Raw genomic sequence first — 26,594 nt, 5'->3', positions numbered from 1 at the left:
ATGCAGAGCGTCCTATAGTGCACAGAGGTCGAGAGCAATAGTTCCAAAATCCAGAAGTAAGGCAGAAGCAATACAGGTAGGAGCAGGAAGAGGTTGGTACACAACAGTTCAAAAGAATCAAAAGCGTGAGTCAGAGGCAGTCCTTGTAAGTGAGAGCAGAGTCGGAACACAGGAGTTCACGAGAGTCAAGCTGCAATACAGAGACAGTCTGTGTCAACAAAAGGCAGGATTCGGTACACGGGAGTTCAGGAGAGTAAAGCCGTAGTGCAGGGGCAGTCGTGTCACCAAAGGCAGGACTCGGTACACGGGAGTTCAGGAAAGTCAAGAGGTGATGGAGAGCCAGTCCGTGTTAACAGAGCAGGGTTCGTTACACAGAATATACAAAAAGAGGTAAAGGTACACGGAAGAGAAGACCGCTCCTGGCTATCCTCAAATTTCTAGCTTCAAACAGTAGCAGCGTTCGGTGGGTCGATGACGCTTATGAGTCCTTTGTTGAGGACGAGATTCTGGGCATCCATTGGCGGTCTGGATCACATGTCACAAGTGGAACAGAGGAGTCAATAGTCTTTTTGGCAATAGCCTGATGCCATAGCCCATTTCCACAGCAACCTCCAATGCCGCAGGAATGGGGCAAAGAAGCGCTGTATCCCTTGCCGAACGGCTGGAAAACACTTGTATTTTCCAGCCCTGATGGGCGTGTGCCTCCCAGATTCCGTAATACGGGCATGGAATGTTGTCACCGTCCTTCGAGGTGAGACAGTTGAACGGAAACCAAGGCAAGAAAGTAACCGCAATCCCAAAATAAAGTCGAATGAGTGAAAAGCAAGGTATGGGTACTCATAGTTTGTCCTCTTGGCATATTCAATCTCACATTTCTCACCCGATTGCTCAGCTGAAGCTTCACGTTCTGAAGCAACTGCAGTCTTTCCTTTTTGTTTGTCCCGAAGCCAGTGTGAGTAGAGAAAAGGACAAACCCTCCTCCTCCACCACGGTGCACTAGTGAATTCAGGCAGGAAGTACACAGAGGCAGAACCGAGGGGTAGCACCCCCCAAAGACGGGGAAAAAGCCAAACTGGCGTAAAAAAAACCTGTTAACAGACTGAAGCAGTTGTAATGCGATGTTCAGTTGAGGAGGTGGTATGCATCCAAAGTACTGACGTAAGAGCAGAAGGCAAGTAGGGTAGGATCAGAGGGAGGATAGCAATCCGGAAACAAAGTAGAAGACAAGAGTACAAGAATAAGTAGCAGGAAAGGCAGAAAAGGATATAACAAGCATCTCACCCGCAAAGAGGAACTCCGGATGGGTGATACACCGCAAGCGAGGCCCGCTGAATGAACACAGAGCTGCCGTGTGGGCGCAATTTTAGCAAAGACTAGACTGACACCCCGATGTGTGGTAAAGAACCTCACGGCAAACGGGACGTCTTCCTCCATCTGTGCCACAGCGATCACTGCGTCGTTGTGGCAGTATATCAACTTTGAAAGAGGCCAAGAGGGCAAAGTTAGGAGAATAAGAAACTCCAAGTACCAAGAGGCATTGGTGTTGCAAGATGAGAAAGATTGTGGATCACAGAATTGTTTAAAGAAAGGTCGAACTGGTCATGCAGAGGTCTGCGTAAAATCCTTGCATTTTTTCGAAAGTCTTCAACAGTGAAAAGACATCTAAGACAAAACGTGGGGAAGGGAACCCCCACACAGAGAAAGACAGGCTCGACCTGGCAGAGGGAAGCCTGTACAGAACTGTGAGAAATTGAGAAAGTGAATGTGAAAAGTGACAGGCTCAAGCCCGGCGGAGGGGAAGCCAGTGTTGAATTGTGGGAAATTAAAGGTCAAAAGTGGAACTGTGTATTTATGACACGGCGGACCGAGCCTAAGGAAGTGATTGAGCTACCAGAAGCTTGAAGACCAAGCCTGAACTGTTGAATTGTACCAGTGAGCCAAAGTGAGCAAGACTGATAGAATAGTGCCATCCACCTATCCTTTTTAGGAAACCTGTAGACCCTGTGGTGCTGAACGTGGGGAAGGGAGTTATTTTATCCATTTTGACATTTCTTTTGAGACACTTTTTTTCCTTTTGTATTCCCTTAACACATTTGTCATTTTGAGAAGTAGGGCAAGGTTCGTTTTTTTTAGTATAGGCCTTTTTATTTTGACTAGACTGACTTTCACTTGTTTGTTATTTGTTGAATGGTTGAGACTACTTCCATTCTAGATTAGGGCCAGTTAGGAATTCCACCAAACCAACCAAAATACCAAATAAAGGTTTTCGAAACATGTATCCATTGTGTCTGTGTCTACTACTGGATACCATGCCTTCCTTACACATTCTAAAGTAGTGTGCTGACTGTAGATGAAGCCAACAGCGACCCATGAACACCACTACTTTTTTCTGTACAATGCTCCCGACGTAACCTCCAGCATTACAAGTACCCAACACCCCCCTACGCATATTCACACTGCTCCCCTCCTGGCTGAAAATGTTTCTGAAGACTTGGTGGCGTTGAACAACAATTTATTAGAGGAACAATCTGTGAGCAGACAGAATCATTACAAAAGTGAATGCTGCTATTCTTCTCGGGAACATCTGGTGGGTTTACTTGCTTGGGGCTGCATGTGACTCTCCCTGGAGTCAAAACCCAGTTTCCTTGAAACAGAAGACAAACCTGTGCTTGGAGAGGGATGCCCCATCACTCAGAGCAGGACACCATCTTCTTTTCTTCCATTTCGAGCCATCATCGTCTCATCAGGTGACAGTCAGAGCCGAAGACCCTTGCACTGCCAGTAGGGAGTTTGGAATACCTTCACCATCCTGGCTTGATCAGAATTATAAACACTTTAGCAATGGCTTTACTGATTGGGCTTGGAGCATGCACTGAAGCATGTGCTTCATATCAAACTATAGATCCTAAGGCAGACCCATGACACAATGATGGAGCAGTTAAGCGGCTGGCAACGTGGTTCTTACAGTCTTTGCAAGGGTTGAACCCCAGGGTTTTCATGGTCATCATTTTCAAATATATATTCCATACATCAAGTGCTTACAACACAAGGCGCCTATTGAGTGAAAAAAGCAAGTAATGTGAGGGCACACCAAAGGCTCCATATACACCAGGGCAGCAGTAAGGAGGCAGGCTATCATTGCTTCGGCAGACTTTGGTGTCTATTTATACGATGATAAAGACAGCATGAAAACATATTTCTAATGGAAGCCTTCTTATATATAGACCTGTAGGTCATATCGCCAAAAGAATTTAGAGTGCACACATTCTACATAGAAGGTAGAAAAATACTATAATCACAACGGATGCTTTACAGTCTGAAAGAAGTAATGGCCGAGGAAGACAAAGCTACTTGTTTGCCTACATGAATTGTGGCGTCTGAAGAAAAATCTATAGCACTGAGTCGTACAGGTGTGCCTTTCTTGTCAACATTTTCTTAAGATAGATATTGAACGCATTCCACTTAAGATTAATACATTTTGATGGCCGATTTGGACCATGAGCTTCAAAGGTTTCCAGTGTCTCTGCCCATCATTACCACAGACCCCTTCAATCATTTATCAATTTTTCACAGTTACGTAAATAAAAAAAATAAAATGCTGTGATCGGACCACCTACAAATGTCTCAAGTGCTTTTCCCTGAAAAAATATCCATCATATTCTTTAGCATATACATTATGCACCAAAAATAAAAATCAGATTTAAGTTCCACAGAACTTAGACATTTCATAAAAAAATGTACTGCTATGGTGTATGGATTATCACAGTTTAGATTATAATCAAGTGAAGCATATTTGTCTATTGTCAAAAGCTCCTTTACCTATTGAGTTAAACAAAAAAGACAAAAGTATAGAAAAAAAAGAAAAAACCTAAAACAAAACTGGTTTAGTTTCCTTTCTCGCAGAGATTTATTGGTGCATAGACCTGAAGCAAAAATAGCAGTTAAATGTATGATATATTTTTATTTTTTGTTTAAATTTCATATAAGACACAAGTACATATGTGGGATAATCACTTTTAAATAATCTTTAATAGAAATTGTAGCGCTGTAACAACAAAATGCAATTTTCTATAAATACAGATGAAAATTCTAAAATGTGAGTCTAAATTGCAACCACAGCAGAATTAAGTTCACTTCTGGAGCATAGAAAGTCTGTGTGTCACAATCCGAGCTGCTCAATGGTATGATGAACATTCAGGGTCTATCCCCATTGAAGAAGTAGGTAATTTGTGCTCACTGCAAAGGTACAACAGAAGTTACAGAAGAAGATTCAGTTTCCACTGCGTGCTGCTGTTCAGTTTTGGGGCCATAAGTAGCTCTGTGTCTGTGACAAAAATAAACATGCAGAGGGTTAAAAATATAAGACTTTCCCAGTTAAAAAAGATTGACAGTCTTCACTTAAAATAACTTAACTTGTCATGATTCAACAAAGATTCCAACCAGTGTAGATGCCCTTAATCATTCTAAATTGATCAATGACCAGGTGCTCTAATGAGAGAGATGCTTGGCAATATCGTCATAGAACTACTCAGGGAGAAATGTGAACAGGAACATCTTTTAATCTCAGATTTTTGTTTTGAAGAACACTAAATGAAACTGCAAGTTTAATAGTCATTCCGTTAAAAAAACTTTTTTGAAAACCTTAACTTTAAAAATAAAGGAAATCTATTGAAACAACATAAAGAATGACTATGATTCAGATTGTAGATTTCAAACTGTTATCATTCTAAAAGCTCTGGATTTCTTTAAAAGGATCTCCGTCGAGGTACCCCAATTAAGAACACTGTGAGAAATCCTACTCTGTGAGTCAATGTGGAGACATGCAACCTGAATAGGTTTTCATCTAGTTGATGAGGTCACCCATCAAGTTGGCTAGACTAAGATTCAAAATTCTAGAAGAGCTACATGAGTATTCGATCCGTTCTGTGCACGCTGTACCTTCACATGCACTTGTCTGGAAGAGCGGGACTAATGGGACGAGGTGCAAAGCTGTTTGCCCAGAACTGCTATTGAAGGATCTTTGTTTTAAATACTTCCTTATTAACATTTCAATTTGAAAAACAATCTAAGTGATCATCAGTGCGACAAATTAACTGTTTGGCTATTTTGCACAACTATTATCAATAACATAAGATACTTTGATACAGGCAATACATATATACACATATTGTGCATGAGCTATATAGACCAATGTGGCTAGTGACTTGCTTTGTTGGTTTATCTGTCTTTTTTGGGGGGCAATCCATAATATACATAACTCCCATGGCTCGAGCCATGCTTGCACCATCATTACTTCAGTTTATTAGAAGAACGGAATGCCACATTTCACATAATAATCCCCCTCCTGTTAGCTAAAAGGGGACACACTTGGTTCCAACCCTTGCCCCTTTAGCTATGAATTGTGAGCTACTCATCTACACTTCTGTCTCCTGCACTTGCTCTCCTTCTTTGCAAACAAATAACATCTGAATTCTGTCGACAAACCCGCAGATCTCTGCTGAGGGTGGACCAGTGCACAAATAGCATCTTCTCTTTCATTGCACATTGCAAGGTCTTGTGTCCAGCATACATAAATTGGAGGGATGACAGGCATCCAATCTGAGCAGACAGCATAGTTTGGCCAAGCTTGCCACTAAATTATGAAATTTGGACTGGCCCAGTCCAAATCATCCAGCAAGCTATACCCTTATAGTGTCTTCCACGTTCCAACGGTCCTAAGTTTTCACTCACAACGGACTCCACCATTTCCCAGAAGTATGCCACTGCTGCGCTTTCACAAACCAGGCCTAAAAATGTGGCATTCCTCACCGCACAGCTGGCCTATTTTGCATTCTTGTTCAAAGTGCATGTGCATATCCGGTGGTTCACAACAGAACATCTGGTCATTATTATGGCATTTATTATGCGTTATCTTTATGCATACATAAGGGACACCCATACTACAACTAGGAACTATGTACCATTTATCCAACAGAAACATTTTTATTTTGTAGTTTATTCCAAAGCCATTTAGATCATATATCCTCAACAATTTCACCTACTAAAGTGCCCAAAAGTATCACACCATACAACAATGAATGTGGCGAACTCCAGTAGACTAAACACAGCAAAAATGTTTAAGGGATAGCATTTATTGCCAAATCATTATTAAACAGCATAATTAATATGTCTTGATCTGAATCTAAAGAAAAAACTAACGGCACAATAAGTCAGAGGGTTCCTTATCTCCCTGTTCGAGCTTCCCCAGCTTCTATTTGGTACTCTATCTGGTCTACCGCGTACCGGAAAAAGAGCTGCAGCTTTCCAACCCTTCTGTGCGGCCTCACCGGTTTTCTTTGGTGGCTTTGTCATCTTTCGCATCCACAGGTTCTGTTTGCCTCCTGCCATCGGCTCGGTCTGACAGGTCGTCTGTCCTTGTGCCTCCCCTCTGCATCTGCCTCCTTTCGGCAGCCTTCTCTGGTCACAGTGCTGCAATGGGAAGGCTCCTTCCTCTGGCTTTGCTCCAGACGATGTCTCCAGGCTCGCCGAAACTCAGGAAGACTGTCTGCTTCCTTCTCGCGTCCCAACCGGCATCAGGAATTAATTCTCCTTCTTGGTCTCATGTTCCCAACAACTAGTACGCACACTATTCTTTGCGGGCCTAGGAATCTTCATTATTCGATCCCTCCTCCTTGACCCAGTCTTCTCATAAGGATATTCATGGGTGATTCTGTTACCTACATTAGGATGTTCTCACAGTATGCCATACACAGATTAGATGGAAATTAATGGATGTAATTATTCCTTAGATATTGCGAGGTATACCATGCCTCTTCTGTTGAGTCGCCCCCATTTCCCTGAGGGTGCTCTCCCCTCATGTGGTCCTCCAGCAGAAAGCCACCCCCAAGGTGGGAGTCAGGTAGCTTCTGCCTTTTCCACATGAGGGAAGGTGTTCCCTGCGGAACTAGTGACGACTCTATCAGATTCGTCACACCAAACAGCAAACCAGGTAACAGAAGAAAGTAAAAGAGAAAGAAGCCGGGCCAGGGACCCGCAATCTTTGACAGAGAAAGCAAAATCCTCTGTGTGGCAACATCCTCATGTCAGTACTGGCAGATTATTGAGCCTGGTCTGAACTGTATAAGAAGACTGAGAAAGGCTAGGGGAAGGGAGGCATTACCCCATAACTTGCTGAACTGTCTAAGAAGCCTAAGAAAGGTGGGGGGAATGGAGCCAATCCCCCATCACTTGTTGAACTGCATTAGAAGCCTGAGAAAGGCTAGGAGAAGGGAGACATCCCCCTAAAAGTATATTAGAGGGCAGAGAAGCCAACCCCCCTCGACATTAGCCAAAGAAGGACCCATTGGTGAAGATAACTAATGCAACCTTTAAAACCTGGAACTTTGGGTTGTTCCTCTGAACGAGATTGTACTCTGAGGGAATGTCTCCCTTCCCTAGGCCACAATCCCACTTTGAAACTCTCATCCACTATCCAGAAAGAGGGAGTCATTCTTCTGGACCAAAGAGACTCACCACTTCTTTAGTTTAGTTATGAGTGTAAGGGAAGGAAATAGGTTTCTGACACAGGACAGCAGACTCTTTATTTTGGACATCCTGACAGACTCTGTAGTATTTTAGTTGAAGCAGGGAAACCCCTCTTAGAACAAGGGTAAGACAGGTTTCTTTTTCCTTTTTGCACTTAAAAAGTCTTAGTCAAATGTTTCTGAATTCATGATAAGTTTCTGCAGTGTAAGGGCGAAGAAGTATGAGTCTGACACAATAGTGGCATGCTGGTTGGCAAAGTACATTTGATATTGTAATCATTCCTTAGAAATCTCCATATCAAGGCATGAAATAGAAACAAGGAAAGAAGACGATTTTCAGAAGCTCTCAAGTCTCAATCAAAAGACTTTAAAGAAACTCCTATTGGGGTAAAACAGCATAGGGGAAACCCCAAACACACATGTTACCACGACCACTCCAATTTCAAACTAATTTGGAATCTAAACATGGACCAAGCTCTCTAGATGAATGCAAACATTTTTAATCATTAGGCATGTTTATATCTAATCAATGAATTTGAATTGAATTTTCTGTTATAAATCCCTCCTGATGAGCCAAAATATTTGGTGAAACACATGTACAGGGCACTAGTATTTAAGAACAATTTTTGGAGGATCATTTTTGGAATAAAAAAGCCTCATGATACAACAAACATGATTTTTGGAACATCATTTAACCTATAGTTAGCGTTAACTTTAGGTGCGCTAGAAGGTGACTTGAAAATTCTGTTCTTCATGATTTGGGAATTGATATTTGGCTTGCTGACCTACATGAAGCACAAGCAGAGTGTATTTTTCCATTCACCTGCAGCAGATGCACTTGGTCTGTAATCGCAAATCAATATAGCATTTTAGGCACCACTATCATTTTTTCTCAGGCTATTCTGTCTATAAGTGCCACTGAAAGTTTTCCACCCTTCTGCTCAAGCTGTTGTTCTGAAACATATCTGGAAGCAATCTGTATAATTGCACCCCAAGGTAATTAAGTGAATCTGGTGGCACCTGAACAGGAAAGTTAAGTATTGCTGCATTGGTGCACGTCTTCAAGTATAACCGCCTCGATTTTTCCCAGTGTGATAAAGTCCCCCTGCCTAAATCTGAGAACATCTAGTGGGCGACTGTGGAGGATGAGTACCCCACACTATGAGCTAGTGGATGAAGGCACCAGGAGTGTTAGACAAAGGATCCTTTGGTCGCCTTCCCATCATCAGGCAGGGGACAGTCACATGCAGCTTCCCTCTACATTCCTAAGTGGGGTGCTTGTGGCCTAACCCAGACGGTACAGGCAACATGTCCTCTCCCACAACGTTTACCTACTAGAAAGACAATCATATGATGAGCCTGGGCCTTTGAATAAACATTTTTTTCACCCGCAGTTTTGTCTTTTTAAGGGATATAGTCTCTACATCTGGGAAGTTATAGGTGCTATCCCATTAGGAAAAACTGCTTCCAGTCCTCAGAGTTGAAAGCTATGTGAAACTGGTAATACAAAGTGCTCCACATTCCCAAAGTGGTGCCTTTTGTGCATCACTGCACAGAGGGAGTTTATAGGCTCCGCCACTTTAAGAGAACTCAACACCACAAGCAAAAGAAGAACAATTGACTTACCACTCAGTAATGTTCTTTCTGATGGATGTTGCTCCCACGGATTCCTCATCTATGATAATCCAATCCCCAGCGCATCTGTTCTCAGAAACATTTCCACCGCCAGGAGGTGCAGCATGGCTCCGCATTGGCTCCATCTGATGCCTCTGCGTGCTCCCAACTGTACATGACATTGGGGCCAGTATATATTGAGTTCACTGCACCCCGTGACCTCAGATCCACCCTTTATCCCTAGCACTCTGACGCTGAGGAACTGTAGAACCTATGGTGTACTAGCTTTCCTCGAAGAGGGGCAGATAGGGAGGGCGATGGGCAATTTGTGGGTGGCACATCCACCAGAAAGTACATTACCAAGAGAGAAGTAATTTGTGGGAGGAAAGAATCCATTAAAAGAACAGATTCCTCATCTATGATAGACTCCCCTCCTCCAGATTTGCGTACTGCTTTGGAAGACACAAGAACACCACCTTAACCAGAATAATCTGGAGGACTGCTCTACCAAAATAGGCATGCTGTCCTGCAAGAGAATTCAAGCAGTAATGCTTAGCAGATGTGTGCAAAGACAACCACGTTGCCGCCTGACAAATGTCCAGGACAGGAACTCCCCTGTAGGGCAGAGGTAGCAGCACCTCCTCTGGTAGAGTGGACTCAGAGACCCTCAGTTAACATCCTTCCCAGACAGATCTTTGCATTCTGAAATGCAGAGAATGATCCACCTTGACAGGGCCTGTTTGGTCACAGATATGCCAGTATGAGCACCAACGAAAAGCTGGTAATCTTGCCTAGCTGAGCGACGGCACCAGGTCCAGCCGATGGAATCGCTCCTCTGCCTTTGAAGAATGAGGCAGAGGAAAAACACAGGAAGATGGATCCTCTAAGAGAGCCGAGAATCTGAGACCACTTTCAGGAGAAAGGAGGGCCTCACTCTCAAATTCACCTTCTGTTTGGAGAAAAACAAATAGGGAGGCTAATCAGACAGCGCCTGGAGCTGACTCAGCCATCTCGCAGAAGCGATAGCAACCAGGAAAATCACCTTGTAGTTGGGCAAGCTAATAGAACAGGAATAAAGGGGCTCAAACGGAGCACCCATTAGGAAAGCCAAAACCAAATTTAAATCCCATGTCGGAACATCAAACGGCACAGGGGAAATTGATAACACAACCACTGCAAGAATTGCATAACAGTGGGGATTGTGAAGAATGAGCCCTGTTCTGTTCAGCTCTGTTCAGTGCCAATCTGCAGGGGATGAAGTACAGATTAAGGGTCCAGATCCCTCTCCCACCACTATGTCAAACATTGACACAATCTGCAGTGTGACGAATCTGGACTATTTGTCTCTTCTCCCTAGAGGGGAGCCACCCTTTTGGGGCTAGGGAGGTGAGCCAACTAAACAAGACCCTCCCCTAGAAGTCTGGGAAAGTGGGACATTTCTCTGGGAGGGACTCTCCTCTTGGGGACAAGGACTCCCATTCTTGAAAGGAACGCCGGTTCAGAATACATTGTCTGCCTACATGGGAATCGGAAATACTGTTGTTAACCCGGTTTTGGATTCACAAAATAGTCACATTTCTTCAATCTCTTTGGCTTCAGGTAATGTTGGATCCTGCCTGAACTTCCCAGTCAAAGATGAAAAACACATCCCTTTTGTTTGTGATGACGTGCATAAAACGATGAGGAACCTGGAATGGAGGAGAGAGAATCCTACGCAGAGGCAAGTCTCCGACGCAAGGACGTCCTGGAAGGGGGAGCCATGCTAGACTGCGGAGCCAACCACAGAATGGAGAGCGAGCTGATCGCTAGCAAGACGTCAAAAGGCTGAACGAAGTAGAGAGAGTGATGGAGACAGTAAAAAGACTGTCTCGCCTGGTGGCGCAACCACAAAGAAGCCATGGTGGGCCTGGAGCCCGCTAACTGATTCCGAAACCAGACCGCAGCAGAGATATCAAATCCCTGATCGCTGTGTGAGAAGTGCAACAACTGCTGAGCCAGACAGAGTAAGGGACGTGAACGCCCCCGAAGAGGTAACACTCCTGAGAGGGCAAACTATTATATCAGATGCTGGGGATGCCATAGGGGTTACCTGAGCCAAGAAAATCTGAATGCTGGATATGGGCAGAGGCCAATCCGAAGCCCCACTACAGTAAGCCTACCCGAGGGCCACTAGGCTTTGGAGAGCTTGGGAAAATCAAGGGAGATTGATATTAGAGACAGAGAAAGCCAAAAAGGTTACAGGAGCGAGGAAAACCCAAACACAAGATACAGGCAGACACCCCATCAAGGCCATGCTAAAGTAAGCCTATTAGAGGGCTACATGGCATTGGAGAGCCCTGAAAATACATATCACAGTGAGCATGTTTGGAAACAAAGAGAACCTGAAGGGTGCCAGTGCTCAATCCCATACTCAGGTGGCCAGGGAAAGGCCATGTGTAGACAAGCGAGGAGGATCACCTGGGTAAAGCGTCCTCGAGGAGTGGGGGAGAAACACCCAATGGTGAGACATGGTATCCCCCCTTTTCCACAACCCATTTAACCCCTATCCCTGTTTATTTTATGGTAAACTACAACTCCCATAATTCCTCCCCACTTTGTCTTGACAAAAGTACTGCACCACGGATGATGAGTAATGTGTTCAGAAGGATTACCCCCCTTGACTTGCATTTGCCCTGTCTCTGTAATGAGGCCAGGCAGAGACAGACACATAGCTTTAATAATGTACACCTGCCACTTATTAAGGCTCCCTGTGAAAATAAAAGTTGGCGCGCACAGGCACACTTTGAGTGAGGCCGGCTAGGAGAAGGACCAGCTCTTCAGAGGCTGATGCAAACCAGGATGTGGGAGTTGGAAGGCCAACGGGCTGATCAACATTTGAGAGGATCGAGAGAAAGCCAGGCGTAATTTCCAAGCTTTTGGGAAGCCGCGAGTGTTCGAAAAGCAGAGCCGAGCGAGCAGAGGAAAGAAACCTTCAAAGTGCCAGGAAACGGCCTGTGACACTCCTGGGTGAACGGCAGAGTTGGGGAGGAGCAGAGGAAGCATTGGTAACGACATTGAACTGCGGGAAAAAGATGAAAGACATTAATTTAACACAACCGGTGAGTTATCGAGGGCAACAAAAGTCTGGTTGATGTTAAAGGGAAAGTGACTGATTTGAAAGTTGAAGGTTGCACATGTGCCGATAAAACGTGAATTAAGAGAACAATTGTTAAAAGAAAAAGATACAAAGTAGCAGAGTGGTCCTGCGAGAGGAAGTCACAGATTCAAAAGTCTCTGAAATGTTATGAACTTTTTATATTACATAGAGAGATTAAAGGAAAGAACATTGAATAATTGGAAAATTAAATATATGAATTTTGAAAAATGCCAAGAGGGCAAAGTAAAATATAAGAACTTTGGAAAAGGCCAAGAAGGCAAGTGAAAGAGAATAAGAACTACAAGTGCTAAGAGGCATTGTGTCATGACCTCTGTAGCACTCATCCCTCCAACCCAAACAGGTTCACATACTAGTGCTCTTGCATCCACTCACTGGGCACAATACCTTTCCAAAAGAAGAACTAAGATGCTATGCACTTGGTCCAGGGCATGGCATTTATGGTATCAGCAGTTTCATACCAATATGGAGGGATGCTAAGTCCGAGTAACGAAGGGAGCAGTCTAGTTGCTGGGTGTGGCTGACTATATAAGCCACACCCAGACAGAACTCCACGCTTAGCGTTGTTTTTGTCCAACGGCAACGGCACGTTCACCGCAGCTCCAGAGCAGTATTAGATGAGTTAGGATCCGGCTGCTCCATCATCGATCGTTCGAGCTCCGCTCCTCTCCTCTCCGAGCCCGTCACCTACCTGTCTTCAGATCCAGTGTCGCCCTCGGCATCTCTTCACGCTCCGGTTGCCACAACGTTCGCGGTCTCCAGTGCAGCTCCTCCAGTCATCCAGCGAGTGCACATTCCATCGGCTAGCCTCCAGTTCCTCCTGGAACTCGCGTGATTCGCGACCCCTCCAGCTACTGCACCCGCAGCTCTCCCGCTCCAGCTTCCGCCGCGACTCAGCAGCTCCCAGCATTTCGCCTGCCGGCACGGATTCAAGGTAAACACTTGCATGAGGTAATGCATAGGCGATAACGACACGTACAGCGTTACAACTGTAAAACAGACCCAGTGAATACTACATATATGTGCGAGGCAACGCATGGACTTTGCATATTGCAGATTTAATTACATGAATGCATGAGGTAACGCATGGACTTTGCTGTAACTCATGGACTTGCATACTGCAGATCGAGTCACAACTGTGAACCAGGTTCAGTGTGAGTTCCAGCAATTGCAGAAAGCCACCAAGATTGTTACAAGGCGTGTGCCAAGAAACAAGCCATAGGAACCTACAGCTCTCATCCAAGCAAAACAAGCAAGGGACTTGGATTTGCAACAAGGTCTCAGTGCCATCAGTGAAGTAACTGCTGGACAAATGCACCCCTGCTAAGAGAGAGAAAGCAGGATGGAGAGTTCGCCCACTATTTAACTAAGGTAAGCACATACACAGCAGGGTTTTAGAGCGGGTTGGAGGGGTCACTCACTGAACATATATCACGAACCATAGTCTTGTTCTTGGCTCCTGATTTAGACCCAGTTCCCCAAAAGCTGACCTAAGGCAAAATACAGTGCAGTGGATCCGGGTACTCCTGCAGAGCCAAGGTGAGCGTGACACATTGGTGCTTCAAGAGAAGATTGTGAATGGAAGGAATATGTAAAGAGAGGTCGAAGAGGTCTATGTAAATTCCATGCTATTTTGAAAGTCTTCGACAGTGAAAGATATCTGAGCCAAAACGTGGAGAAGGAAACCCCCACGAAGAGCAAGAGAGGCTCGAGCCTGGCAGAGGGAAGCCTGTGCAGAACTGTGAGAAATTGAGAGCATATGAACTGATGGCAAGGCGGGTGAAGCCTAAGGAAGTGATTTGCTTACTGGTACAGTTCAACAGTTGAATCTAAGTCTTACGCACTTTGAGCTACCAGAAATTCAAAGCCTGATAGAACTGTGCCATCCACCTATCCTTTGTTTAAGAGACTCTCTAGACCCTTCCCCAGGTTCAACACCACAGGGGAGTTGGTACTGAAGCCATTCTGACATTTCTTTTTGGCACACTATTTCCCTTTTTGTATTCCCTTAACACATTTGTTATCTTCAGAAAGAGGGCATGGTTAGGTTTTCTTATTATAGGCCTTTTTATTTTGACCAGACTGACTTGGACATATTTGTAATTGTTTAATGGTCGAGATTACTCGCATTTTAGAGTTAGGGCCAGTTAGAAATTCTACCATTCCAATCAAATTCGTAAATAAAGGTTTCAGAAATGGTGGAATTGCATTAAGAAAACCTATTTCTTCATGTAAAGACACATTGGATGTGTGTAAGACTTGCCATTCAGAACCCGTACAGAGGCTGAAGGACCATATTGTGAGGAATTGACTAACTATTAAAAACCTTTTTTTTGGAAAGTGTAAGGGTGCAGAAGGAGGAAACTGCCCTGTGTCAAAGACATTTAGTCAGTGGAAAAGTCACCTTAGATCGTTTAGTTGAGGCAGGGAACTCCTTACCCCCTTAGAGATAGGGATAGGTATGTTTTCCTTTCTCTGTCAGGTTGTCTTTCAACTCAAAATTTCCACCATCCTGTGTCATGAAAACCTTGCTTCTGACCCTCACACTAGAAACTATAACTAAAGTAGTATCGTTCTAGCCGATACCAGGAGAATTATCCACTTTTCCTGGGTTCAAGTTCCTGGTTTGTTGCAACACTTCTATTCAGTTCAATACAGTCTTGTGTCTCACATGTTGTCAGCTGGAATAGCTCCCATCGCATACTATCTTCCAAACAATACTTCTCACGTGTTATCAGGGGGAATGGCTCCCTACCTGATAGTAGAGTCCTAAACACTCTGGTACTCCCTCGTGACGGGTCAGGAAAATGTTTCCCTTTTCCTGACATATGTTTTCATATAGCCTGGCGGAATGACTCCCTTCCCCAGGCCACTTTTTTGACATTACTGGCGATCAGAGTTATATGTTCTTTCAAACAGCCTGGTGGAACGGCTCCCTTCCCCAGGGTTTCTTGAACTTCGCTGACAGTACAGACTACCAGGAAAAGGACTCCTTTCCCCTGGTATCTTACTCTCAGTTCATCACAATTAGGGGAATAACTCCCCTCCCCTGGTCTAGTTTCCACCAGGCTTCACACCTACAACGCCCAATTCTGGTTTCACCGCCTCTTTGACTTGGCCCACTTCCCTGTCAAGTACTGCCACAAGGAAGATAACTTCTATCTCTTTCTGGTATTTGGTCCCAGACCCTGGTTTCTCTTTTGCCCTCTTCTTTGAATTGGCCCACTTGGTTCACTACCCTGCCAGGTACTGCCACGAGGAAGATGACTTGTATCTTTATCTTTCTCTCTATCACTGGGGTCCTTGGCCCTTTTCTGACAGTTGGTGGCCTTGGGGCTACCACCAACACAAGGAAAACATCCGTGGATGCAAAAGTCAGACTCTCACATTGAGGTGCATGACCCTTCTCTGGTGGTCATTGGTTTTGATACTATCACTGACATGAGGAAGATTTCCTTTCATGCAAAGTTCACTCATACTTCCTTTCAAATTAGGCAACTGGTGCCTGCCCCTGTTTCCCCATGTGCCAATATTCTGTTTCCAGGACCTTCTCGTGCCCCCAACGGTCAGCCCGCTCTCTCCCATACCTTCTGGGATCTTCCTGTCGGGCTATGGAGTTCCTGGGGTCTGCACTGTTCTTGTCTTGGTCTTCGCTGTCTTCCTACGGCTTCTGGGCTGCTGCGGTGTATCCGCAGCCTTTTTTAAAAAATGTTTTTTTAATTGTATTTAATTTGTAAAACAAACTTTTACAAAAGGTGTCAAATACATCGGGGGGCGTGGCTACATGGCCACAGGCTAGGACGTGATCCCTACGAGCTCCTGCCAATCCGACGCTAATCCGACCAAAAAAACATACTTTGAGCCTGCAGAGTGCTGCCTTATTGGAACTATGAATACGTGAATACGAGAGGCATACGGAGGTCGTGGAGCTAGCAATAACCGTGCACAGAGTGCTGCATTGTGAGTTAAAGAAGGTAGCAAGCTTCGGTCTGCAAAAGATACTAAATGGCGTCCAAACGAGAACAAAGGGGTGAGCCTTTGGACAGCCGCATTGGGAAATTGTGAAAAGGCGCCGCTCGCTAATGAAAGCGGATTTTAAATATTGAAGGGGACTTGGATACAAGTCAGCAGCTGCAGCAGGGAGCGGCTGCAGCAGGGATCATAGCTGACACGCTTCGGTAGTCTGGCAGATCAGCACACATTGCGGCCTACACGTAACAAAGTATCGTTGTGAAGTGATACAGCCCGAAGCAGCAGAAAACGGTGCAGATCCAAACAAGATGGCGCCCGGTCCCACCCGAAAGTCGGCATCTACGGACCAAAAATAAACGCAGGCTGGGGCGTGGAGGCCAGTCACACAGTCACTGTTGGTGAAAAGTGCTGTATGCAACGGAAGAGCAAGCAGACACGCGTTGTGCACAACCCCCACGGCCATATCAGTGCTGGTGGACGTCGGAGGGGCAGAGATCAAAATCCGGTCAGCACAACACATAAAGCAGTAATGATTTTGGATCCAGGGCAAGGGCCTGGTGTTGGCGACTCGCAATTACTCATCCAGGAGTGGGATAATGTCAGTGAGAGGAGGCAAAGCGAAGGCTAAACAATCAACGATAGACATATTTTCTAAGACTCCGACCATCCCGGCACAGACCCCCACGAGCGGGTCAGCGGAATTTGCCCCCTTGAGAGATGACCAGGCAATCCTAGCTGCTATCACAGAACTGAAAACCTCGTGGGGGACAACGATGGCAGAGTTAAAAGTGGCGCTGGAGAACAAAATAGACGCAGTGGGAATAGAGGTCAATCTATTACGGCAAGACATGAGGGCGCTAGCAGAGAGGACGACTAGTCGGGAAGGTGCGGTGAAAACCAACACAGAAACCAGCACCAGCAATGCTAAGGAGGTCCACGTACTGAAGCAGCACATATCAAACCTAGAGAACCGAGCAGAGGAGGCTGAAGGAAGAACGAGACGTAACATACGTGTGGTGGGCCTTCCAGAGGGAGAAGAAGGCCAAGATCCAACGGACTACGTGGAGAACATGATTATGCAGGAGGTTGGAGCTGGCAAGCTCTCTCAAGGATTCACAATTGAACGCGCAAATAGAGCCCTGATGCGAAGGCCGCAACCAGGGGCCCCGCCCCGAGCGATCATAATGAAAATCCTGAACTATAGAGACCGAGAGCAGATCCTGGAGTTCTTCAGGAAAGGAGGGCCGATAAAAAGAGCAGCAGCGACCATAACTGCATACCCCGATGTTAGGCAGAAACCTGTGCAGTTCCCTCTGGGACCACTGCAAAAGATTTAGGACTACAGGTGTTTGGCAGTAAACCCACTTGGTAGCAGTCTGTACCACACAGATGTACTTGGTAGCTGTGGCTGAGCAGTCAGACTTCCCTCAAGAAGAGTTAGGCAGTATACAGAGTATTCACAATAGGTCAAGAGAACACAATAGAACAAGTAAACACTGACCAGGGCTTGGTGTAAAAGAGATATAATTATTTATTTAAAACCACATCTAGAAAAACATACAGGCACTAATAGTAAGCAATTCAGAAACACGGTCACTAAAAGATATACACTCCCTTAAAAGAATATTAGACAAGTCTTAAGTAAAGCCCCACTTATTTTCAGACGGCGGTGAGCGCTTAACGTAGATGGCACTCTAATAGTTTGTTTTAAAAAGGGAGAGAAAAGCAGAGAACAAATTGAAACAGATCCCAACACTTTTTCAAGGACACAACAAGGGAGAAAGGCAAAGTAAAACCGTGTAGTTAGAGATCAAGAAGCTGGATCCACCTTCGGAGGATCCAAACGAAATGTGTCCAAGGTCACACGGTTGCAGTGCACAAAAGTCTTGTAAAGGTTCAAAAAGGAGTTGGACCATAGAAAGGGACCAGTTAGAGGGTCAAGGCGGCCAGCCTGTCCAGAAGGTTAAGGAGTTATTATTACCTTGTAGCAATCTTTAGAAAGGGAGGCCTGGCGGACACGGTACCTTAAAGTGGTGAGAGCGCTCCAGCGGGGGCAGTTGTTCCTGGCAGCGGGTGCAAGTCGGTGCTTCGTCCAGGGGAGGAGAGGATCTCGTCGTGGAGGAAGACAGGAGTCCGTTGCACTGCCAGGGAAGAAACCAGCCGTGGAGTTTCTCAGGTATAAGGCGCGGTCCGGTGATTCGCGGTTCAGTGGCGAGTGGCTATCCGGCTGCCAGGGTGCTTGGCACGGGCAGTTCGACCACAAACCGGGCTGGGGTGCGAAGAAAGAAAGGAAAACTGGTTGTGCCCACCAGTCAGGAGAAGAAGCCTCTCCAGCCGGGAGATCTTCTCTGTCGTCGGGAAGTGGTGAGTCGGTTCTGCAGGGCTCCACCGGTGGTGTCATCGTGGTAGGTCGGCTCAACTTCTCCCTCGTCGGATTCTCAGGTCCTGTGGCGATTTCTGAAGTTCCAGTCCCCAAAGCCCTGCTTTTATGCAGAAAACCCCCATTCACTCAGCCTAGCTGTCACTGAAACATGCTAAGTGGTGAGCCGGCCGGCTCACCACTTGGGACAATCACACAAGAGTGCAACTTGAGTTACCAAGGTAACTCAGTGTAGGGTGCCTAAAGCCCCTCCCACACCCCCTGTGGTACCCAGACAGAGTGGCACCACTTTTGGAGGCTTCTGTGGAGAAGCCCGCCAAAAAGTGGAACAAAGGGCTCGACTTGGGTTGGAGTCACAGAAGAGAACACAAACGCCATTTTAGAATCGAGTCTTGGCAAAAAATACCAACCGGAGAATTAATATAAATTAAATAAACCGGCGGTATGTTCGAGGCTATGAGAATTAAATAATTAAATTTGGTAGCCTCGAACAATGGGAAAATCCCATAGGAAAATATTCACGGTCGAATATAAAAAGTAGTTTCCACTGCCACCAGCCAAAACTCGATCAGGGGGGACGGAGACGTGCCCCCTCGACTAACAGACCCCGGGGCAATCGAATTGCCCCGACCAGTACGTCCACAATATGATGTTTTGTACTGGTTTCTGTTAATAATTTGGGACTAGTAAAGCCAATGGTGACTTTACAGGCCCTGGGAGACAGTAGTCAGTCCCAGGGTATGGAGTCTATGGTGGGGGGTCGCTATGACACCCCTGTGTTACTGCACGGAGGGTGCTGTGTAACACACATAGTAAAAACACATGAGACCCTATGGAGTAAAGGACCCCATAGCCCATAAAACACATAAGAAGTCAAAGGAACACCATAAATCATGTCCAAGAGTGGGAGAAAAAGAGTCTCACTCTTGGCAGGAGGCAAAAACAAACTCTAGAAATCCAGCAAAGCTGCTGGGGGACTCACTAGGTTAGGAAATTCAGCCTAAAGAGAGAATTCTCCCTAACACCCGACTACACCATGCAAGTGCAAAGACAACGCTACGGATTTGTAGCCGTGAAGAGGAGGCTATGCACAGCTGGCCTTAAATACATGCCTCTGTATCCTGCAAGACTTAAGATAATACACAAGAGCAAAATACATTTCTTCGACCCCCCGGAAGAAGCGACAAACTGGCTGGACGCCCAAGGTTGCTTGGACGATGATGAGGATCAGAGACGAGAGGCACAAGATAAATGATATGAGGCAAAGCTATGGGTTGGCGAGAAAGGGATATAATGGGGGCAGCCTTATGGCATGACATTGATTGCTCAAGATGAGCGATGCTGGACATACTGGACTGGAATATAGATGGCACTGTTAAATATTGATAATGATATTACAATGTGATGACTAATGCAGGAGGCACAAAAGGGACGTGACCTACCCTCCGGTAACTAGAGTGAGAAGAAAAGCCACTAGGGCTGAATCACCCCGCTGAGCCCCGAACGCGTGAATTGTCGGGTTAAGGGATAGATGCGGGTGTGCCTGAGATCCAGGGATGGAGCTGGGCAACAGTTGGGAGGGTTGGGGAGTAGTGGAGGGGTAGACATTGTGTTTGGGCAAGTTGGGGAGAGGATGGGGAAAAGGAGGGTGGGGCGGGTGTTGGGGAGTTGGGTGTGTCGTTTGTAGCTGGGGACCGAGCCTATAAGGGTCCACCAGTAGGAGGGTGAGAGACTGTTAGGGAGAATTCTCTGTTTAGGGTGAATTTCCTAACCTAGTGAGTCCCCCAGCAGCTTTGCTGGATTTTGTGGGGTTTATTTATTTCTCCTGCCAAGAGTGAGGCTCTTTTTACCCTCACTCTTGGACATGATTTGAGTGTGTTCCTTTGACTCTATATGTGTTTAATGGGCTATGGGGTCTTTTACTCCATAGGGCTTCATGTGTTTTTGTGATGAGTGTTACACAGCACCATCAGTGCAGTACCACAGGGGTGTCATAGTGACCCCCCAGTATAGATTACATGCCCTGGGAGACAGTAAAGTCACCATTGACTTTACTAGTCTTGAATTCTGAACAGAACCAGTACAAACCATCATATTGTGGACGTACTGGCTGGGGCAATTCGATTGCCCCGGGGTCTGTTAGTCGAGGGGGCACGTCTCCGTCCCCCCTGATCGAGTTTTGGCTGGTGGCAGTGGATACTACTTTTTATATTCAACCGCGAATATTTCTCTATGGGATTTTCCCATTGTTCGAGGCTACTATCTTTATTTATTTAATTACGATAGCCTCATACATACCGCTGGTTTATTCAATTATTATTAATTCTCTGGTTGGTATTTTTTGCCAAAACTCAGTTCTAAAATGGCGTTTGTGTTCTCTTCTGTGACTCCAACCCAAGTCGAGCCCTTTGTTCCACTTTTTGGCGGGCTTCTCCTCCACAGAAGCCCTCCAAAGTGGTGCCACTCTGTCTGGGGTACTTAGGAGGGGTGGAGGGGGATTTAGGCACCCTGGACTGAGTTGCGTAGGCAACTCAAGTCGCACTCCATCCTGATTGGCCCAAGTGGTGAGCCGGCCGGCTCACCACTTAGCATGTTTGAGTGACAGCTAGGCTGAGTGAATGGGGGTTTTCTGCATAAAAGCAGGGCTTTGGGGACTGGAACTTCAGAAGTCGCCACAGGACCTAAGAATCCGACGAGGGAGAAGCTGAGCCGACCTGCCACGACGACACCACCGGTGGAGCCCTGCTGGACCGTCTCACAACTTTTCCCAACGACAGAGGAGATCTCCTGCCGGAGAGTCTTCTTCCTTTGACTGGTGGGGATAACCAGTTTCACCATCTTTTCGCCTTCCCGATGCATCCCGTGGCCGCCTTGCCTTTGCCAAGCACCCCGGCAACCAGAATACCACGATTTACCACGACTGCGAAATAAAGGGTAATACCTTTAACCGGAAAACTCTGCGGCTGGTTTCTTCCCTGGCAGTGCACCGACCTTCCTCTTTCCTCCAAGTCGAGATCTTCTCTTCCCCTGGACGACGCAGAGACTTGCACCCGCTGCCAGGAACAACTGCCACCGCTGGAGGATCCTTCCCACTTAAGGTACTGTGTTCCGTCCGGCTTCCCTTGCCACCGACTGTACGGGGTAGATTTAGCCCCCGGCTTTCGAACCTGAGTTAGCCTGGGACACCCTGGCTAAACTTTTCTGAGCCTCTCTAAACTCTTTTCGAACTCTCTGCAAGACTTTCAAAGCCTAGTGTAACTGTGTGATCTTGGGCGCATTTGTGCTCTGCTCTCTCTAAGAGTGGGCCTAGCCTATGGACTTTGGCTCACCAGTGACTTTTGCTCTTCTGCCTTGCTAAAAGTGTTCCTAAATCTTAGAGTGGTGTATCTTCACATATTCTGTCTTTTTCCCTCCCTTTTTCATGAACTTATTGGAGTGCCATCTATAGTTAAGCACTCACCTCTGTCTGGAAATAAGTGGTGTTACCTAAGACTTGTCTGATAAGGAATAAGGGTTGTATATATCATAATAGTAACTGTGTTTAGAGTGTTTTACAAGAAGAGTGCTGGAGTGTTTCAAACAGTGTGTTTTTAAATAAATAATTATATACTTTGATACCAAAGCTCTGGTCAGTGTTTGCTTGTGCTATTGTGTCTGAGTGCCTATTGTGTATACTTTGCATACTGCCTAACTCTTCTTGTGGGAAGTCTAACTGCTCAGCCACAGCTACCAGGTAAATCTGGGTGGTACAGACTGCTACCAAGTGGGTTTACTGCTAACACCTGTAGTCCTAAATCTTTTGCAGTGTTCCCAAAGGGCACTGCACAGGTTTCTGCCTAACAGAGACAGATTGACAAATAATGGGAGAACTCAGAATTGTTACGTGGAACCTAAGAGGGCTCAATAGCTACCTGAAGAGAAACAAGGTTATGCTGTACCCGCGCAGACAAAAAATAGATATAGCATTGATACAGGAGACACACCTCACGCGCGACAAGTTGGAAGTGATAAAGAAAAAATGGAGGGGGACTGTGGTAGGCGCCACATATTCGGCCTATGCCAGAGGAGTGATCACATGGGTGGCGCCACATGTCCCTTTCCAGCTGCTACAATCCACGGTGGCAGAGGATGGTAATGATAAGAGGGCTGGTAGAAAATAGAGAAATAAGCATTATCAATACATATGCCCTGAACCAAGAGACAGCGGCGTATTTTATATCTCTGTATAGTAAGATGGGCAGGTGTCTGGGTGGGGCGGTGGTCTGGGGAGGAGACTTTAATTGCGTGTTGAATCCGAGAATTGATAGATCGGATAATAAAATAGATAGACCTGCCCCAGCGGCCAGAGCGCTGCAGACACTGCTGACGGACTTGGGGTTTGAAGATGCATGGAGAGCGCAACATATACCAGAGAGACAATACTCCCATTACTCAGCCCCACACAATTTGCACACTAGGCTGGATTACATGTTTGTCACACATGAACTAATGTTGGAGGTAACAATTACGGAAAATAAAGTGAGGGTCCTATCGGACCACTCACTGTTAATACTGGGATGGCAATATCAGCCCCCGAAAACAAATATACCGACTTGGTGCCTCCATGCTGAGGCGCTGAGAGATACTATATTTAGATAAAGTCTGAGAGACGACATATTAAGCTATTTTGAAATTAATACTGGTAGTGTTGAGTCTGCTGGCATGCTGTGGGAAGCCTTTAAAGTAGTGGTAAGGTGAATGACAATAGCGAACTCCAAAGGACTGCAAGGAGGGATAGTAGCTGAACTACAAGAGGCTGAGAACGAGTTGGAGAAAGCGCTGGGGAGGGGTGGCACCACTGAGGTAGAGAATGTAGAGATATTCGGGCTGCAGCAAAAATGTGTGGGATGCTGGGAGAGACTGTGTAATCTGAATTATAAGAAGCACGTAGAGAGACTGCATGCGGGAGGGGATAAACCAGGAAGAATGCTGGTATGGCTCTACAAAATTGAAACCCCCAGACCCACAATAAGGACAATTATAAGAGATGATGGGAGTACGGTGGACACCCAAGAAGGGGTTAATCAAGAATTTGTAGAATATTATCGAACCCTATATGGCGATAAAGTAGGGAGTGATCAGGGGAGAATAAATGAAACGCTAGAAGATATAGGCCTGCCACAAATTAGTTCGGAAGAACGAGAAGAGCTAGACGCCCCGATCACCTTGCAAGAATTGGAGGAGGTAGTGGTTCACTTACCCACAAACAAGACCCCGGGAGCTGATGGACTCCCAAGCAAATTTTACAAAAAATATAAAGACAAGGTGCTTCCCCCGCTATTGGCAATGCTAAACGAGGCGTATGACAAGGGTAGGCTCCCGGAGTCCCTGCGAGAGGCGATAATTATACCACTCCTGAAACCTAATAAGCCTTCCACGAAATGTGGGTCATATAGACCATTGTCAATGCTAAATCAGGATAGCAAAATACTCAGCGGTTCTAGCAAATAGAATGAGAAGAATTATCACCAAACTCATACACCTTGATCAGACGGGGTACGTCCCAGGCAGAAATATCACGAATAACCATAGGCGGCTCCATTGAGTGTGCGAATGAAGAAGATGGAGAGATGGCAATTGTATCACTGGATGCAATAAAAGCATTTGATTCAGTAAAGTGGCCCTGGATGATGGCTGCCCTGACCAGCTATGGGATAGGGCTGGGGTACCTTATATGGGGGTCCAATTGCTATATAGCGCGCCCCTAGCCAGGGTGAAAACGGGAGCGATCATCTCGGAGAAGTGGCAACTTAGCAGGGGCACTAGACAGGGTTGCCATGGTCCCCAATGTTATACATTTTAGCTCTAGAGCCACTAGTAATATACCTAAGGCAACAGTACAATGTGATAGGTATCACCATTAAAGCAGAGCCACATTTAATTCCCCTGTATGCTGACGACATACTGTCGTACTTGAAATACCCTGAAGAAAACCTCCAATACCTGCTAGAGGTGATGGAACAATTCGCGTTCCTGTCGGGCATAGCAGTAAATCCTAAACAGTCATGCGTGTTCCCGCTGGGCAGATATAAAGGGACCCCACTAGAGCACTCACCTGTGTTGCCAATACCATGGGAGGTGGACACGTTTAGGTACCTTGGAATAGACATCTACCATATGGTGGAGGCAGAGCACCTACATAACACAGAGAGGGCGGTTAAGAGTATCGAAAGTAGTATGAAGTTCTGGGCGAAGCTTCCTCTGGCTATGGTGGGAAAAGGGGCAATGTTGAAAATGGTGGTCCTGCCGAGAATATTGCACCATTTTAGTAATATACCGCATCTGATCCCAAAACTATTCTTTGCCAGATTACACAGTATATGTAGAGATTTCCTATGGAGTGGGACAAGAAATAGAATACCCCTCTGGAAGCTACAAAATACACACGAGAAAGGAGGGATAAAACTGCCAAACTACGAGGTCTATTACTTAGAGAGTCAATTACAATATGTAGCAAAATGGTTATCGGAAGACTCGACCTCGGAATCTAGGTTGTTTAGACCAGAATGCGCACCGTTTTTCTTACAAGAAATGATGTGGCTGCCCACAGCGAATATAAAAGAGTGTCCGAAAATGATGTTGCTAGGATGGGACATATGGCATAGGGCCTGTCGGGTAATGGAGAGCCCTTCCCCATGCTCCCCGCAGGTGCCACTCGTGGCACTTGTGGGAAAAGACGCCCAACTAATGAAGACGATCAGGAGGCACTGGGAACCAGTTGGGATAGCAACGCTGGGTGATGTATGGCAAGAGGGGAAGATTCTAGATTTTGAGACTTTGGTAGAGGAAACTGGATTACACAGGGGACAGTATATTACATACCACAGGGTTGTGCGGCGGGTTAAAGAAACGTGGTCAGAGATAATATTGGAAAGCCAACCGGATGCCACCCTAGAGGGTATATACGCATAGCAGAGGGAGGACATGAGATATCCAGACTATATGAGAGGGTTATGTCCAAAGTGGGGAAAGAACCAATGCGATTACGACAGGAATGGGAAGAAGAGGTGGGCACCCCTATGACAGATGGGATGTGGGAGAGAGCCCAAAGATATCATAAGAAGGTGTCAAGAAATGCTAGGTTGCAGCAGATACAGCTGTATATCACCCACAGAGCTTACATGACACCCCAATGAATAGCTAAATTTGCGAATGCAGGGCAGCAAGCATGCCCTAAATGTAACGAGAATAATGCTGGGATGGTGCACATGTTCTGGGCGTGCCCAGTGATTGAAAGATTCTGGAGGGAAGTGGCGGATAGGCTGAACACAAAATGGGTTAAGCTAATGATAGAATCGGCGTGGACTTGCCTGATAGGAGGGTTCCCCAGACCACGTAAATTAAAGCACGTCAGTAAACTTAAAGACCTGGTGTATACTTGCGAAACGTAGAGTTGCTATGAACTGGAAGGCATGTCATGGTCCGATAGTAGAAGTGTGGTGGAAAGATCTATAGAAGTGGTCAGAAGCTGAACTCGCAGTGTGGCAAGAAGCAAATAACTCGGGTGGGGAGGAGGAAGCAGAGACCTTGAACAGAAGGTGTGGAAGAATAGGCTCGGGAGGGGGGGTGGGCAGAGGGAGCAGTATATATTGTTGAAGAAAAGCAATATTGTAATAATGTTAACTGTACTGCAAGTTTGGTTGTATTGTTGTTAAAAATAATAAAAATTGTTTAAAAACAAAAGTGTCAAATACATACAAATTTTAAGTTTATACAAATTTCAACAACAAAATATGCATAAACATATATATTGTGGTGACCATCCCAAATTCAAATGAACATTAAATAGATAATCTTAATAAAAACGCAAGTGACTAGTGCTGCATAAAGTGAAATAATATGAAATGCATAGCAGCAAAGAACATAAAATTATTGTATTAATGTTAAGGTTTTAAAACCTCACGTCAAAATC

The 26,594-nt window shown here is 45.7% G+C and overlaps 1 protein-coding gene across 3 annotated transcripts in view; it reads right to left on the bottom strand.

Moving 5' to 3' along the window:
• Nucleotides 1–3,883: 3,883 nt before the first annotated feature.
• ELP1 (elongator acetyltransferase complex subunit 1) overlaps nucleotides 3,884–26,594 on the bottom strand; it is a 2,667,893-nt gene continuing 2,645,182 nt past the window's right edge. For 2 of the 3 annotated variants that reach the window (XM_069630606.1, XM_069630607.1), the window contains exon 38: nucleotides 4,124–4,324. In XM_069630606.1, the coding sequence (XP_069486707.1) occupies nucleotides 4,257–4,324 (68 nt within the window). In that variant the 3' untranslated portion in view covers nucleotides 4,124–4,256. Of the gene's footprint in view, nucleotides 4,325–26,594 lie in introns of all 3 variants that reach the window. The other variant, XM_069630608.1, reaches the window with a different exon arrangement.

The sequence above is a fragment of the Ambystoma mexicanum genome, chromosome 6q (genome assembly GCF_040938575.1).
Source record: "Ambystoma mexicanum isolate Mex_15411 chromosome 6q, UKY_AmexF1_1, whole genome shotgun sequence".
Taxonomy (NCBI): domain Eukaryota; kingdom Metazoa; phylum Chordata; class Amphibia; order Caudata; family Ambystomatidae; genus Ambystoma; species Ambystoma mexicanum.
Note: the sequence above shows the minus strand (reverse complement) of the source record. Positions and strands in the feature narration are given on the sequence as shown.